General features: G+C 38.1%; 1 protein-coding gene and 1 non-coding gene across 2 annotated transcripts in view; both read left to right on the top strand.

Annotated features, from left to right (window-relative positions):
* The window catches only part of LOC120223571 (probable G-protein coupled receptor 158), an 82,282-nt gene extending 65,509 nt beyond the window's left edge, over positions 1-16,773 (top strand). The window contains exons 4-7 of the mRNA XM_039221775.1: positions 2,273-2,411; positions 8,253-8,358; positions 11,479-11,625; positions 12,353-16,773. Of these exons, the coding sequence (XP_039077706.1) occupies positions 2,273-2,411; positions 8,253-8,358; positions 11,479-11,625; positions 12,353-13,828 (1,868 nt within the window). The 3' untranslated portion in view covers positions 13,829-16,773. The remainder of the gene's footprint in view (positions 1-2,272; positions 2,412-8,252; positions 8,359-11,478; positions 11,626-12,352) is intronic.
* On the top strand, positions 3,664-3,811 carry LOC120223573. The gene has a single exon (XR_005526332.1). It is a non-coding gene; the product is annotated as a U4 spliceosomal RNA (small nuclear RNA).
* Positions 16,774-18,587: the final 1,814 nt, after the last annotated feature.

The raw sequence follows: 18,587 nt of genomic DNA, 5'->3' as shown, positions 1-18,587 counted from the left end.
TGAATGAAGATGCATGCAGTACCTCACAAAAGCCTGACCTGAGGAGTTAACAATAGGTAAGTCAGGGACTGAGAAATATACAAGCACAAAAGAATACGGCCAAGCAAAGTGGGCAGTGAACATGAAGCCTGGGTGGCAGGAAAGGCTTACAAGTGAGGACATGTCTGCACAGGCATGAATCCCTTATAGTCTTCCTTTTGGGGCAAGAATTATTTCCAGAGTTCTAAGTGGGTATGAGTGAATCTTATAACGGAAATGTAAATCAACTAACCCAAGTGGAGTGCCAGGGCCTTGGACAAATCCTGATGTGATCAAAGTGGAGTTTCAGAAAATGAAGAATGAATGAACACAGGATGAAGCCATGTGTAGATGGGGCAGTTGAAAAATAATTGTAACAAATAAGGAGCAATATGATAGGCACTTAAAGGGCAGTCATTGTGGGCACTGAGAGGGATGGTACCTATGAAAAACAACTCAAAGTACCAAAGAAAGGCAGCTGAGATTTCAAACCTGGGTAAAGAGGCAATAGCAGTACCATGAACAGAAATACAAGTTAAGGGGTGACTAGGTGACTCAGTCAGTTAAGTGTCTGTGTCTTGATTATAGCTCAGGTCATAATCTCACAGTTTGTGAGATCACGCCCTACATCAGGCTCTGCAATGACCATGTGGAGCCTGCTTGGGATTCTCTCTCTCCCTTTCTCTCCCTTCCCAACCTGCACTCTCTCTTTCTCTCTCTCTCAAAATAAATAAATAAATAAATAAAAGATATACAAGAGTTAGGAAGGAAAGTTCTACATGAAGACCTCAGCATTTCTTGATTTGCTTTTCCCGATTCAGTAGAACTCGGCTGGAAAGAACATTTATAGCATATGGCCAGTGGCCAACATACTGAATAATTGGGACTGAATAAATCTCATGGAGATCTTGGAGTGTGCCTTACTTTTTATTTGGCTTCTAACCACAGCAGGGTTTTAGAGCAGCTCTTGACAGTTGTGTTTATTTAAGGGATTTTCAATAATTAGGGCACTACCTATTGTTTAAATACTGACAGAAATAGGCTGAAAAGTTGGCAGGTAAAACACCTTTAGCATATGGGAATGGAAATCAGTGTCTCAGTAGATAAGTAAGTAGGTTACCTCCAGGTAAAGCACTTGATGAAATGTTTTCTCCAACTTAGAGCTGTCTTCTTTCCTCTTATTAATTAGATATTATCTTCTTTAGATACTATCTTCCAATGAGGTCATGTCACTAAGACAGATAAAATGGATGGTAGCAATTATTGGTCAAAAAGAGTTAAAATAGTGATGTTCAGTTTGGCAAAAAAAAAAAAAAAAAGTCAAATGAGATGTTTAACAATAAGATCCATTTAATGTCTGTTTTTATGTATTCCTTTGTTTATCCAATATCTACTATGTCAGTAACTCTGTTAAGTGCTTTATATCCATTATTTGATTTCATTAGCAAATAATCTCATGAAATATATACTTTTTATTATTCTCATTTTCCAAATAAGAAAACTGTGGCCAGAGAGGTTAAGTAGCCTCAGATTATGCAAAGTTTATTAGAGATAGAGCCAGACTTTCCAGTCAGGTCTAACATGATTCTGAAGCCGTTATCCTTAACTGCTTTACTATGCTTGTCTCTTCTGGCTTGAGCCCACAGCAAGGTGATTGTGAATTTTACAAAGCCTTCAGCACTCCACCCACAAAAGATAGGATTTCTGTCATGTGTGAAGAAATAATGGTTCATTTATAAAATATGCCACTGAATGTTTATCAACCTATTTTCTCACATTTCTAGCAATGGATATTTTTATGTTGTTGAATCAGATTCAATGCAATAAGACCTTACATTTCTAGAAGCTGCAGATGAACACAATACAAGCCTTTGTTGCCTGATGACTTCATTATGACCCAGATGCTCCATGAATATCTTAAACTCAAGTTGGGGATGTGGAAAATTATTTTAGTTGTTTCAGGAAAAAGCCAGGCATTAGCAAAAGAAAAACCCAAGACACCAAGCACCGTTTTTAAAAAAGCAAGAAATCAAAAACCAAAGAATACCTTTGAAAAATCTACACACTGAGTAAAATCTTAAATATATATCATATGTATTCATATGTGAATGACATTTTGTATGTGTTTACTTCTGGCTAAACCTATGTTTCTGTAATAGACACAAAATGCATGCTAAAGAACTTAAATTTTACTTTATTCACCTATAAAACTAATGAAAAATTGTTTTTTTCTTTGTTGTTGTTCTTCTCACAGCTGAATTTTTATTCCTCTTGTGGGGTGTTTATCTCTGCTATGCAGTGCGGACAGTGCCATCAGCATTTCATGAGCCACGCTATATGGCTGTCGCAGTTCACAATGAGCTCATTATCTCTGCTATATTCCATACAATTAGGCAAGTGCTCTGTAGAGCTAGCAAATAACTGTTTTATTTCTCTGATGTGTTGCGGTTTAATTTAAATAGCAAAATTGGGTAAAATGAATCATGGAAAGATTGAAGAAAGTTAAAGTTTGTAAGCTGAGTAATTTCTTTGTCACAGAAATGGCAAATGAATGTAGTTTTGTTTTCTTTTTTAACGAGTTCCTTCTGATGTTTTGTTATTACCTTTATCTTTATTTATTTTGAAGTTTAATTACACGGTACTATTGTATTCTATTAAACCACTTAAGGGAATGTCATTGAATATTGTTATGATATGTAATACTTTTTGTTCTAAAGATATCAAGCTACACATGCACACATTATAAAGTTGATATAGATAAATTATCTATCATAGATCATATTTAATACACAGGATTACACTTTTAAAATCAATATTCAGATAGACAACTTATGTGTATTTATTTTGCTGAATTCAAAACTAAAACACCATTCCAACCCAAGGACTGGATTTTTGTGTGCAATGGGGTTTTGTCATTATCACATTGACCTACAGTGACCTTCTGTTGTATGCATGGATGGCCTGGACCTCCATTTTTTGATATCCCAGGTATTTCTGTACTCGGTGATTACAGAGGAAGAAGAAAGGAGCTAATGATAAGTGAACAAAATGAAAAATGTGTGGCTTATCTTCTGAGATTTTATGCCTATCTGAAATGAAATGAAAACCTCAGTGAGACCAAAAAAAGAAATCCTATAATTTCAAAAGTAACAAAAAGATGTCATTCACTTGCTCGACCTATATTAAAAGTTAGGACATACTTAAGAATGTAATGAGAAATTTTAAATAGTCAGCCGTTTCCCTCAATAGAAAAACATTAATAATAGTGGGAGTCAGAGTGGGAAGGTGTGGATCTATAGAAGTTTTGGAAGATATTTATCATTTCTCACTTTAGTCGGTAATTACAAAATTATATCTTGCACTTCTAGGAATAGATGAGGCCAGAGAACAGTTGAGCTTTAGACACACCTACACTTTATATCTTTTAAGTAACAAAGGGGATATTTATGATTTGATAACCCCAGAAACTTCACCAAAGGGCTAGGAATCCAGGGAATTTGCCTCTTTGCTTAGTCTTGACTCCTCTCAAGAGAGAGAGAAAAGAGAAAGCAAGGAGAAGAGGAAGGAAAGATGAGATGCAAACTATGATATTATAAATGGGCACAAAGAATGCTCTCTCAATTCTGTTTAGACTAGAGTGGGGGAAGCTTTGCGCAGTGGCACTATCGTAGCCAATGAGGTTTATCCGAGGCGCGATTATTGCTAATAGACTAGAGTGGGAAGAGGTGAGACGGGGTGTCCTCGGTGCACTGTGTAGTGAGCATGAGAGAGGATTCTGTGATGGGCAGAGCCCCAGAGCCTTCATATTTCTCCCAAACCATCTCCCAAGGAAAGTTGCGTTTTTGTTTTTTGTGTCCAGAATATCAAACACATATGTTTCAAGTTATAACAAACCTGGTTCTCTAGAACCATTTATAAGTTAAATGTTATATTAACGAACCAATTACAGAGTTCTAAGCACACCAGGAGGCTTATTGCAGATGAGTTTAAATGTCTTCTGTTGTCAGAATGTGACCATGTCGTGCAAAGGGCTTCCTACTTTTGCCCTATAATCAGTTGCTGTGTTTCTTAGAACCAAATTGCCCAAGAAATTAAATCTGTTCAAAGCAGTTGCCTAAATTGATTCTTATCCTTTTCTACTTGAAGATTTATTCTTTTCAGTTTTCATTGTTAAATGTTTTTTCAATGGATTTTTTTTCAATGGATTTTAAACTCTCAACTGGTCCAAGTCCTTTCAGATGTAGGCCAGGTAAGGTATTTAAAAAAAAAATCTTAAGGCATTAGGTGGTTACTATAAATAAATCATAAAATGATAAAAAATAAATTCCCTAATCCAACTACCCAAAGGTGATAAGCACTGTTAACATATTAGAGTATCACTTTCAGAGGTTTTTATGTGTTTATTTATGAGACATGGCATTCGAAAGCTCTCTTTTTGGAATGTCACAGCACAAAGTAACACATGACAAGTCCTGCTGTCAGGAAACCAAGTTAACTTTGCTTAACCAGCACTTTCCAAATCATCCATCATGGTATCCCCCCAGCCCTCAATTGATGTCTGTGAACAGCAGCCACTTTTCAGAAAATTCAGTTTTAATACTGGGCCGAAGTGAAGAAACGCGTGGTAAATATTCATTGAGAATAGTTTTCTTGGGTGCCTGGCCAGCTCAGTTGGGAAGCATGCGACTCTTGATCTTAGGGCTCATGAGTTCAAGCCCCACACTGGGCATTGAGCTTACTTTAAAAACAATTAGCTTTCTCATATGTTTGCACGTATAGGAGGATTAGGAGGAACTTGACGGAGGAACAAGGGGGAGAAGAAGGGTGGAAATGGTGGGGGAAAGGGAGAGAGGCAAACCATGAGAGACTCTTGAATGCTGACAAAAACTGAGGACTGATGGATGTGGGGGGGATGGGGGAATGGGCATGGAGGAGGACACTTGTGGGGATGAGCACCGAGTGTTATGTGGAAACTAATTTGACAATAAACTATTTGTAAAAAAAATAATAATAAAAATAAAAACAATTAGCTTTCTTACTTTGCTTAGGTCTTTCCTATAGAGTCCTCTGCAACTCCTCAGCCTAGCCAGATGAACCATGTAAATGATGAGCTGGGTTCATATAGACACAAGCGCTGAATGAATTGTTCATGTTGAAGCTAATAGATTAGGTGTTAGTAGACATGCCATACTCACATCGGTTTTCTTCCAGACAACTGTGTAGTCCCCTGTGAGTTTTAAACAGGGAGGACTTCCAATGGCAGCAGAGTGACCATCCTGGATAGGCCTTGGTATTTTCTTAGGCAAGCCTAAGAACACCTGAGTGGGAAGCCCTACACCTTAAGTTCCAAATTTGACTTACCTTTCAATTAGATTGTGGCATATTGGCTTCAAAGGATCATAGTACCTATTAGCTACTCTCTCAGAAATTTAACTTGTGGTCATGAATGGCCAAGAATAGAATTATAGTTTAACACTCAATCTATAGAACACTGACTTTAGGGAGATGAGCAGGAAGTCAGTAATAGGCAGTAATAATTAAAGGAATCAAGTATATATAATTTCTTATTCACACGTGGACTGAATTCATACATGTTGATTCCAATGTTGGAAGAGTCCAAGAATAAGAAGCAATAACATAATAATTTAAATCAACTGGATTCATCTTTGTAATTTTTCAATAGAATGAAATAATATTAAATAAGGCATCCAACATCAGCAAAGGTATTCTCTACCAATAGGGCACATCTGTTCTTTCATCTTTGCTTAAAATATAAAATTATATATGCATAACTATATGCATGTATATGTACATATGTAAATATGTAAAGCTATGACTGCATATTTATATACAGATTTACTTTTATTCTCACCAAATTGCCAGATTAAACAAAAATAAACTAAAAGGATTAAGTCCAGCAGTCTCATAATGCATAAGGCATTTTGCCTAATCTGTTCTATAATCCTTCACTAATCATAAAGCAGAGCTTTGGGAAAGTGCGAGACTTTTAAAAGGTTTGCTTTTCTTCCTGACTTGAATTTTTGAATATTTCTATGCTCCTGGACTGTTAGATCTATTTTTTAGAAGTTGAAATAGTCTTTTAAAGCAAACTCAATCTCTAGAATGACTGCAAAACCCAATTTCTCTTAAGATCATTCTAGTCAGAACTGCAACCTAACAACACCCCAGTATTTAAAAGCTGATTAATTTAGGGGCAGTTGATGTTCGTATATAGTACTTCAAAGTACTTTTTGGAAGACTCGGCATTTTAATTTAAAATATATGTAAACAGGGGCGCCTGGGTGGCTTAGTCGGTTAAGTGTCCGACTTTTGCTTAGGTCATGATCTCGTGGTTCGTGGGTTCGAGCCCCGTGTCGGGCTCTGTGCTGACTGCCAGCTCAGAGCCTGGAGTCTGTTTCAGTCTGTGACTCCCTCTCTCTCTGACCCTCCCCTGCTCATGCTGCCTCTCTCTCTCTCTCTCTCTCTCTCCTAGAAATAAATAAAACATTAAAAAAAAAAATTTAAAATATATGTAAACATAATTCCTTCCAGATACTGTCAGGCTAATTTAAAGTTCACTCGTGTTGGCATTTGAGATAGGCATTCCCAGTGGGTGAGCACGCTTGTGGACCTCAGATCCATCTCCTTTGAAATAACCGTCTGCCCCAGTACTGGAAATGGCCCCAGCAGTTTGGGATGAGGTGATTTTCCAGGTCACATTTTATATTGCTTCTATGCCTCAGATACTGTAACTTGTTATGAGGATGATGCTCCTATTTCACTGCTTTAAAAAAAATCTCACCTGACCCTGCAGAAACTCTATCAAAAATATCTCATCCCTGAACAAAACGAATATTCATTTAGTCATATCCAAGGCAGATATCGAGCCACTTTCTCACAAAGGAATTAGAGAAGATCTTAATTCATAAAATCCTGTTTAGTTATGTCTGAACTATCACGAGCTTTCTGTACTTCCGTGCACATATTGTATGCATTATGTCTTCAAACACAGGGGAAACCATGTCTACATTTTGAACAACTCCTGAGCCTCTGTTTTAACTTGATGTTTTGGTAGGGGAGGTGGGGGTGAGAAGACAGAGGGGACAGGAGAGAGGTAAAAATGAGGAAGAAATCCACTTGATGGAAATTTTATGTATAAATAACACTAATTTCCTTAGTAAATTTGTTGTGAATATGGCATAATGCAGATATAAAATTAGTTTCTTTTTCTAGATTCATATGTTTTATGATTATATCATAAGCATTGTCTTAAGATACTAGCTTTTCAAGTTTGATGATGTATATCACTGAATCAACATGCTGATCGTCTAATTCCAAATGCACTAAAGTCTCATATTTAGCTTCTCATGGATGAACAGTGGATGGGCAAAGCTTAAAAGAATATAACTGCAAAATGACCTTAATAAAAGCAACACCTGGTTTCTGCAAAAGAAAGAGTCCTTCAAACATGAGTTTTAAACCTGTTGATTTATGAAAATATTCCAGGAATTACCAGCGTAGATATCGGTATGAATTTTTCCTCCACAAGTTTCTGGCAGGGCTTTCGTAGAACACAGCTTAAATTACCCAGCAAGATGGGATTTTAAATATTGCATTTGAAATTAGTGCAAACAGTTTGATACTTCACATTAACTAAAATTTTTATTTTAAAAGAGGCGTTTTACAAATCATTAGTATATTCACTTTATCCATTACATTGCTCATCATTTAAGCCTTTGAGGTCATTCACAAAGATGGATAATTACCTACTCTTTTTATTTTCTTAATTTTTTTCTTGATTAATGTTTTCAAATAGAGAGACTTAGAATCAAGAGTTATTTGGTTGTGTCTCATAGTCCAAATTTGCCCAAAGTCACCAGTTTGTAAGCCCATTTTTCTTTTGAGTTCATATGTGTTAGTTGCTTTTCTTTTAAGACAATTTACATACAAAACAATAAATCTGGGAAAGGATTAGCACACTATATATCTACATGCTGTCTTTCTTACCAATAATTTAAAATAATAAATAATAAAGAGGTCATATCTTATGCATTCAGTTGCAGTTACTTCAAGCCTTATTCTTTTGTGATGACAATGTATGCCATAGGCACAGGAATGCAACTTTTTTCATGCTTGCTTGCTTTTTTAAAAATACACTAAGGAAAAAAGTTTCCAAGTATCCTAGCACTTTAGAGACCTTGTTAGATTCCTAACTTGGTGACTTCTCATTTCAGATTCGTTCTTGCCTCAAGACTTCAGTCTGATTGGATGCTAATGCTGTATTTTGCACATACTCATTTGACTGTGACAGTCACCATTGGGTTGCTTCTGATTCCAAAGGTATTCCTTTAACATTACTTTCCTCTTGCAAGACAATTATTTTTTAAAAAGCATGGAGTTGCTCCTCCTTTACAAAATATCTGCCATATAGGCAAAGGGAGGTATGGACATTTGCTTGCCACCCTAAACTAACTGTAAAGCTCCCTCCTCCGGGGACTAGATGTCTCTTTTCTTTTGGAATTTATTAAACATCCTATATAATTTTTAAATGCTTCAATTTATACAAAACCCATCATCTGGTTCAGTTCTTTTTTCAAATATTTTGATATGCAGCTCTCTTTTAATTACGGGCTCAAGGTGGCTTTTGACTGTAGCTATAACATCAAAGTCATTTTTAAAAAGAATTAACCTATCCTAAGAGTCCTCTTGTTTGGCTTCCTATTTAGGAAGCATTGTGTAGCAAAACATTCAGAAAATTTTTATGTTAATAGAAATAAATAATTATATTGTGTGTAGAAGAATTCTGCTTAATAATGACGGGCTGACAGATTTGTCTAGACAGCACACTGAAGTGGGGGGAGATGGACCAGCACTCACAATGCAAGGATTATGAGTATGTGCTCCACCCACACTAGCCATACAGTATGATGTTAACCAAGACTCTTCATCTCTCTGAGTTTCAGTTTCCTCATCTAGGACATGATAGCAGTAAAGCTGCTTTCAAGAGAATAATATGATCTGAGAGTGTGGGGGAATAACATAAAAGTTAGAGCATTATTATTATTTTCCTCTTTTGCCCATGGGAAAACAAAATATTAGAACACTGTATATCTGTATTAGTGGCACACAAAATATTATTAGCACGGCTGAGACAGGAATTGTGATTTCTTGTCATTTGCTCCAGGCTTTACCTCCTCTCACAATTAACCAAAACACTGAAATTCAGCCGGACTGAAAGGCCAAAGAAATGTAAACAGAACCAAATGCCTACTTTCTTCCCTACTTGAATTATACCAGACAGCCACAATTTCCGTAGGCTAGTCTCTTACTGCAGTTTATCTTATCCATTTTCATACTTTCCATTATATGATTACATTTTTATTAGATGGATATACTGTATACTCAGGCTATTTATTCACATGTTTATACATAATGTGTACATGAATGTTCCTAGCAGCACTATTCATAAGAGCTAAAATGTGGAAACAATGCACGTGTCCATCAACTGATAAACGTATACACAAAATGTGGTATATCCATACAATGGAACACTGTTCAACAACAAGAAGGAAAAAAGCACTGATACGTGCTACAACTTGCACAGGCCTTGAAAACATTATGCCAAGTGCAAAGATGCTGGACACAAAAGGCTACATATTGCCTGATTCCATTTCTATGAAATGTCCTGGACAGGCAAACTCTAGGGAGACAGAAAGTAGGTTGGTGGTTGCCACTGGGTGGGGATGAGGGGATATGGAAGTGACTGCCTTATGGCTTCAAGATTCTTTTGGAGATGAGAATATTCTGGAATTCGATAGTGGTTACGGTTGCACAGCCCTGTGAATACACAAAAAAACATTGAATTGTACAATTTAAAATTGAGAATTTCATAGTATATGAATTATATATCAACTTCAGATAACTATAAAAAATCATTGAGGGGCTTTGCTAAACAGTGGTCTATATACTGGAATAAGAGTAATGAACAGATAAAATATGTGCTCTCATGGTATTTATGTTCTGGGTAAGGGAGAAGCAGACAAGAGAAATAAGATAAATATTTAAAATACTATTTTAGATAGATATAAGGAAAAATAATAAAGTAGAAAATGGACAATATCTGACCAACAACTGTTTCTTAAACTCATGATCATCTCTAAGACTTATATAAATAACCTCTGGGTGGTTTACTAGTAGCATGTGAGATTTGGGAGGGCAGGGACTGTGTTTTATTCATCTTTATGGCCTTAAGTTCCTGACACATGTGGGAATCACAAACACGAGTAGAAGAGTGAAGGCAAGATTTACCCAATTCTGTGGTTTCTCAACCAGTCCCCATTACAAAACCTTCACAGTCCCTTAAGTAGAGAATTGCCATTTCACATTAGTTATCCTATATTGATGTTCGCCTGCCCACCTAAATATTTTAACAGATACTGACTTTGAAATTGCTCTGTATCATCAAAGGGTGATCTGTTAATTTTTTAAAGGAATATTTGAGCTGATGACAAACTGGGAGAAGAGAACCCATTTCCCTAAGCCTTTCTCTCAATTTTCACCGAATAGTCACTTCGTTTATATATTGTGTGAAGTGGCTGGATTGTTTTGAGTCTCCCTGCTTTCCATCATTTACCTGATTCATTCTTCATGTCTCCATTTGAAAAAGAATAGAGCTAGCAAGAGTACATGAAACTGAAAAATATCCACGTGAAAATAATAAAAGTACCTCAGAATGTTCAATGAAGGAGAAACTTGAGAATAATGAGCATGAGAAAGAGTTCTGTAAGTTCGGTGACTCTCTGAATTTTAAAGTTAGATTTCATCATCACTTTAAACTTAGATATCATCACTTTAGGCTGAGAGGGCACTGTGCTCCAGAGGGATTCCATGATTTGTTTAAGATCTCACTGTCAACACAGTTGAGGTTGGAATTCAAATCTCTTGTCCCCTGAGTCTTGAAAGCAACTGTTTTGAAGCTATGTGGAGTATTCTGAAAGTCGCTGTCTGTGATCAGAGCCCCGTGTGCCCTTAGAGGAAATATAGCCTCCCTTATACGAAGCAAAATGACAAACACAAGGTAGACCCCACTGCCCCCAAAATATTTCCATCCAACTGCCAATGAGTCTAAATTGATACTCTTGAAAAACACTAGTTTAGGTTTTTCTACCCATTTTCATTTTCAAAATGCAAATATAATGGAAGAGGAGTAGTGTAAGTGAACACTGGGAGCCTGGAGAAAAGACAAGGATGAAAATAGAAGCTGGAGAAGGAATCACTTATCAGTATTGCCTAAGAGCTTTAGGGTGTAACTTGAAAAGCAAAACACAAATATAGCAGCAGATCTTTTATGAAGAGTTCTAAGCTGAAGAAATGATATGAATGTTAGAACCTTCAGAAAATTATTATGCTCTGCCTCCCAGCGGGCTAATGTCTACAACTCATATTGAGTATCTATTGCAGTTTTCACATTCAAGCAATAACCCACGAGATGACATTGCTACAGAAGCATATGAAGATGAGCTAGATATGGGCCGGTCTGGATCCTACCTGAACAGCAGTATCAATTCAGCATGGAGCGAGCACAGCTTAGACCCAGAAGACATTCGGGTAATGCCAGTATTTCGTCTCTTATTTCAGATCAACCCCATTTATACAGGCAAACACATGTGAGCTGATGTATATGTATACTCATCTGTGTGCATGTATGCATCAGAGAGAAAAAGATAAGGGAAATATGTGTTTGTGTCAGAACCAAAGACTCCAAATGCAGAGTTGACCCATTCATAAAACATGTATCATAGTAGAAATTATATAGGCCAATCTTGATAGTCTCAGGTGACTTATTAGCAGCCATAATGATGAACTGGTTATACAGCTTCCCTAATACAGTTTATGACATTTTGCTGATAGAAAGGTAGGATAATCTGTGAGCAGAGATAATGGATTACTGAGGATAATCTGTGACAATATGTCAGCATTTGGAGTAAGAAGATGCTTTTAGTAACTGATGGTCTGTTGTCCCCTAAACCTGATCCACCATTACGGGTAATTTTATCAATGGCTACATGGTGCTTCCAGTATTGTTTAGGGGTATGTTTTGTCGGTAGAAAATGCACTGTGTCTTTATTACGGTCCCAGTTGAATCTGGCACATACAACTCGTAAGTCCAAAGGGCTTGCTCCGTGAAATGAAGGTAGCATGCATGTGTCCTCTTAAAGTCCAAACTCTATGTGAAACAGAACACAAATTAATAAACGTCAAATCACATTTAGCAATTTTATCTGGCCAAACCACTGACTTCCACATCTCTGTGAATTTACTTTTGTTCTGGCAGGATGAGCTGAAGAAACTCTATGCCCAGTTGGAAATATATAAACGGAAGAAGATGATTACAAATAACCCCCACCTCCAGAAAAAACGGTGCTCCAAGAAGGGCTTGGGCCGTTCGATCATGAGGCGTATCACCGAGATCCCAGAGACGGTCAGCAGGCAGTGCTCCAAAGAGGACAAGGAAGTCACAGACCATGGCACAGCCAAAAGCACTGCCCAGGTCAGGAAGAACCCACAAGAGTCTTCAGGTAACACTGGGAAGCCCAAGGAAGAATCCCTGAAAAACCGAGTCTTCTCACTGAAGAAGTCCCACAGCACTTATGATCACGTGAGGGAGCACACGGAAGAGTCCAACAGCTTACCAGGGGAAAGCCAAGAAGAGGAGGCTACAGAGCATTCCACACTGGAGTCTCTGTCAAGTAAAAAAATAACACAAAAACTGAAAGAAAACAGTGAGGCTGAGTCCACAGAGTCGGTGCCTTTGGTGTGTAAGTCAGCAAGCGCTCACAATCTCAGCTCAGAGAAGAAGCAGGGACACCCACGAACATCCATGTTGCAAAAGTCTCTCAGTGTCATAGCAAGTGCCAAGGAGAAGACTCTTGGATTAGCTGGAAAATCCCAAACAGCAGGCATGGAAGAACGTGCTAAATCCCAGAAACCTCTGCCAAAAGATAAAGAAACAAACAGAAAATACTCCAATTCAGATAATGCAGAGACTAAAGAGTCTGCCCCCCAAAACTCCAATCATTTGGAGGAGCCAAGAAAACCTCCGAAATCTGGGATTATGAAGCAACAAAGGATTAATCCGGCCACTGCCAATTCTGAGATGAGCCCAGGCACCACCCAGATGAAGAACAACTTTGACATAGGGGAAGTGTGCCCTTGGGAGATTTACGACCTGGCCCCTGGTCCCGTGCCTTCAGAATCAAAAGTTCAGAAACACGTATCTATTGCAGCTTCTGAAATGGAGAAGAACCCAACTTTCTCCTTAAAGGAGAAATCTCATCAGAAGCCTAAGGCAGCTGAACTATGTCAGCAAACCAATCAGAAGAGCATAGACAAGGCTGAGGTATGCCCTTGGGAGAGCCAAGGTCAGCCTGTTTTGGAAGATGAGAAGCATTTTATTTCCAAGACTCAGGGTCCCCCAGGGAGAGCTAAAGATGAGAACGGCGGTCAGTGTCACGCGACAAATGTGTGTGCTGGGCAATACGAAGAACTGCTCCCCAAAGCCGTAGCATCAAAAGTAGAGAATGAAAATCTCAATCAAATGGGAAACCAGGAACAAAAGACATCTTCCCCTGAAGAATATGTGCCTGGCTTCTATAACTCAAGTAATAACTTTCAGCAACCCTTAACATCGCGAGCTGAGGTGTGTCCTTGGGAGTTTGAGACCCCAGATGGACCAAATGCTGAAAGAAGTGCTTTACCTGCTGCCTCTTCCACTTTAAGTGCAAATAAGATAGCAGGGCCTCGGAAATAAGAGGTCTGGGATTTTTAGGGTGTAGCATCCCCGGAAAGAAAAGGAAAAAGAAGAAACCCTGAATTCCACAGAAGATAGAAATTCCCAAAGAATATTTGTCAGTCCAGGGAAATGGGAAAGACAAGGGCGGAAGAAGAGCTGGAGGGCAGAGCAGCATCACAAGGGAGGAATTAGACTGGCCGATAGAAGTCTTTCCCCTGAGGACATGAGAGAATCCTTACATTTCAGCAAGCAGGGGGAGTGGCCCTCACTGTCTGCCCCTGATCAGTATTTACCCATGGCTCTTTGAAGATCCTAAACAAGGCAAGCCAGAAGACACAGAAGAAGCATGAGATTGTGCAAAGAAGAAGAAGGTATAGACGTATATGACCGAAATTCTAAGTAGCTAACTGAACTCACTTTACGTATTTAACCTTGATAGCACTGCTAACTTAATGCATCCCCCAAAATACCTTTTATATTAATGATTGCTCTCATTTTCTTATAAATGTATGTTTCAGTACATTGTTGTGTCTCATATTCAAGCATTCCAAATTGTATAACTTTTGCAAATAACTTTGATATTGTGTGACACAACACATTTATGCAATCTGCAGCTACTCAGTTGTTCTCGCAAGTTACAGAATACCTGCTATCTATCAACTTTAGTTGATTCTTGAAGTACAGTGAGCTTTCTCTGGCTTGGGAAGCCGTAACTGTTATGATAAACCCTTTTCGTTCTGGCTGTGGTTTATATATATTGTGAATTTGGATTTGACTCTATTGTTTCACCTCATGGTTTGTTATACTGTCTTAATCAGGGTTTTTTATACAAGTTGAGTTACTTGTTTTGCACTTCTCGTTAGGACTCCGAGATCCAGAGGTCCTACTTTAGTCATATGTCTCAATAAAGGACAACTTACCTATTGTTTGTTCAGAGTCAGAGACAGGTAACGCCTTCATTCCAATCTATCGTCCCTTTTAACTCTTTTCAGTATTTCATACTTAGCAGCATTTCGTAAGGAAGAAGCTAAGAGTGAGAAACATATACTGCGCATTAGTATCACCACCGAAAGGGAAGACTCTAGGAATGACATGGGAATTACAACAGTAATTCTCTTCCCTGCAGAGCCAGGGAATTTGCCTTTCAAAACACAGACAGAAAGGGAGCTACTGATAGCACTTTCAAGGGAATATTTTTTTAAAGAGAAAAATTATGATAGCATCAAGATCATTGTAGGGATATATTTTTATTATGCATACTGAATATATATTTTAAATTACCTCCAACTACTTATTCTCATAAACTCTTACTCATTGCTTCAGCTAGAGTTAGCACTTGCTGGGCCTAAATCCCAAAGAGGTTTATAACCTGATTTATTCAAAGCCTGTAAGGTGGTTACAGGCTCTTCATTCTCCCGAGCACTGGAAAACTTACAAGTCCTGCAAATTGCCCTTGTGAGCCACCTCGCTCAAAATTTAAAATGCCAGGTTTATATGCAGAGCAAAACAGCTCCCAGAGCAAAATTTGAAAAACTTACTGCCTTCCACGCTGACCACTTGACATGGAAATCCTAAGCTGCTGACTTAGCCCTACTGACGTGATCATGAGAAGAGATTCCGATCTGAAGCTCAGTCTCCTCATAGATAAAGATGAATTACTTAGAAATAGAATGCAGACTTCCCTTTCTCTCTATGCTAAACGCTGGAGTATCTACGGCTTATTTGGCCAGGACATTTCCAGCCTAAGTAACTTTTCATATCATGAACAGTAAGGAGAACATGCTAGGAGGATGAAAGATGAGAAAAGAGAATCAGAAGGGAGATACGGGGCTCTTCAGAGAGAATATCATTCTCAGTGGAAGGTAGAAACTAGGACTTTTCCTTATTCATCACCAAAATTTTTTCAACGATTTTTATTCAGGAGTCAATGAGCACATCACCATTTTGCAAAGCTGTGCATAAATCCTCCTCACCCATTTACTCACTTCGTGCATTACTCAGGTTGGTGGGGTAGGTTTGAAGAGATATAGAGATTCTATTTTTCTGCATTTCCTTCATTTTTTCCTTCTTTTCTTCCTTTTCAGTCAAGGCCTATGTATTCGGTAACCTTGGAATACAACTTTAAAGTATATTTGTGAACTTGGATAGGAATTCCCAGGTCCACCTGCTTGTTTCGTTTATGTTCAAGGTCTGTGAGCACTTTATTCACATTTTGAGACATAAGCAGTCAAGCATCAGTGACTTTTTATTGCACTTCAGGATGATCCTGCTAGAGATGTGGCTTAAAGAAGACTTGCCAAATTATACCTTAGTGACAGTCTACAGTCCATAGATTTTTCTCCACCAGCATAAATCAGTGAGAGTGCCTAGGGTCTTTCCTAGAGTTTCATTGCCATTGCTTATCACCAAGAGAAGTTTAAATCTATAATTCCTGAGGTTATTTTCCTAAATCGATAACAGTAAGAAAGTGAATAAACACTGTTAAGGTCACAAACATTTGCTAGGTTGTCCTTCTCAATGCATGTGCAGGCTGCATCCTGTCCTTGTTTTTAAGCCAGGGTTTATAAATAAGTAGATTTATACCAATCTTAATAGAACTGTATATTTTATGCAAGAATTAAATGCTTTACGACATGAATTATATAACTCAGCCCATTGTAAACTTTGGTGGCAACTTGGATTTGAAACTCGACAGTTCTCTTGTATTTGCTTCCTAGGTTTCTGCATGCAAGTGGTGACAGGTAGGACTGGAAAACACTGCCTTTTGATGTCTAGCATTTAGCAACCGAGAGTCGTAGAGTCAATAAAGCTGTAAGTCTCTTCACTTAATCTGTGGTTCTTCTGAAACTATTATCTGAAACCTACAGCATCCCACCATGAAATATTTGGTAAATTTATGTCGTGATGTGTTACAGCATGTAAATAATTATAACTTCTCTGCAATAAAACATATTTATATGAAAGTGATTCATGGTGATTTATGTGTTTGTCTATCAAAAAAATCAAATTTATTTCACCTAGCCAACTTGAGAAGGAATCCCATGTATCTTTGGCTTTGGTGCACTTATGCACATACACCCTCATACGCTTATCTACAGAAATATGTGATCAGCCAGATGTGGCCTCAAACAGTAGACAGTAAAACCTGTTAGGACTAGTGCTTTTGATTTAAGAAAGCTCTGCCTAAATGGGAAGTAATTCAGTTACTTTTTTTAATTATCTGAACACACACAGGCAACTTGCTAAGCAATGATGATGATCTATAGATGAACAAGAGTTCCAATATCCTGTATCCAGTATCTAGTCACTGCTGTAGTAATACAGAGGACAGCCTGACTAAGTCATGGAGTCAGGGGAGGCTTAATTATACAAGCTCATAAGGCTGAAATTCTGCAAAGGCATCAGGTATAAACAGGAGAAGGCATAAGCCTGGAAAGGTCATTGTGCCCAGCCTTGCATGCCATGCTTCGGATAAACTACAGCCTTACCCTATAGTACTAGGATCTATCAAAAGCATTAAACTGGGTCCTAATCATGTCATGTAGAAGGATCATTTGGGGAGCAGCCCAGGAATGGACTGAAGTGGGAAGAGACAGCAGGCAACTACATTAATTAGAAGAGTCAAAGGAAGGGAAGGGGAGGGCCTAAAGAGGAGAGGAAAAGATTTTATTGGGTTATTTTCTCAAACTAGCATCTTCAAATGGGTTTGGTGTTATGTTACATGAGGTCAGAAAATCAGAGTAATAGATAACTATATCAAGTATAAGTGTTCCTTCTAAGTTTATTGACATTTTGGATCATTTTCAAAAATTTTAAAAGCCCTCTCTGAAAATCTATAGACCTCCTATCACCTGCCCATGAGAAAAGCTGTGGAAAAGAATACCACATTCTTGCTATGGGGAAACCTTGATATTAAAGCAGGCTGGGAAAGGAGCTGTAGAATAGACTTAATTTCCCACGTGGGAGTGGCAGCTCTCTGAAGCAGAGAAGCACATGAGATAAGAGGGCAGAAGAGGGAGTGGGGTGTGCCTTTCCAGTAACCCAGTCATCACAAAGATTCTTCCCCATCTCTTATACCATGTGTGTCCTGTATTCTACATACTCTTGGTACTTAGACATAGAATCAGTGGTTTCAGCTCTTTGACCTCAAAGGGCTAAGACAAAAGCAGTTGGCAATTAACAAGTCAGGAAAGTCAAGTCTACTGTTCCCTCTCATATGATAAGGAAGGTAGAGTCTTATCTGTGTTGGAATTGCTTAGTTGATGGCTATATTGCTTAGTTGATGTTTCCATATATATACATAGGGCTAGTAATCATTTTTTTGTTCTAAATTCAGGACTTTCTGCTAAAAAAATACCTAAGGGAAATATTTCCCTGGGAAATGGCCTTTATCACACAACAAGTAATAATGTAAATCTGTTCTAAAACATTACAAGTTGTTTAAGATTTGCTTTATTATTTCAGCATATTCCATCCTTTTTGCCCTGAATAGTTATAAAAACAGAAATAATATCTAAGTTTGGTTGTTTTCTCTTTAAACATGTGCTTCTTGGGACGCCTGGGTGGCTTAGTCGGTTAAGTGTCCGACTTTCACTTAGGTCATGGTCTCGCGGTTCGTGGGTTCGAGCCCCGCGTCGGGCTCTGTGCTGACTGCCAGCTCAGAGCCTGGAGCCTGTTTCAGTCTGTGACTCCCTCTCTCTCTGACCCTCCCCTGCTCATGCTGTCTCTCTCTGTCCTAGAAATAAATAAAACATTAAAAAAAAAAATTTAACATGTG

The sequence above is a fragment of the Hyaena hyaena genome, unplaced genomic scaffold, assembly GCF_003009895.1.
Source record: "Hyaena hyaena isolate Hyena2069 unplaced genomic scaffold, ASM300989v1 scaffold_1011, whole genome shotgun sequence".
Taxonomy (NCBI): domain Eukaryota; kingdom Metazoa; phylum Chordata; class Mammalia; order Carnivora; family Hyaenidae; genus Hyaena; species Hyaena hyaena.
This window is presented reverse-complemented; position numbering and strand designations above follow the sequence as displayed.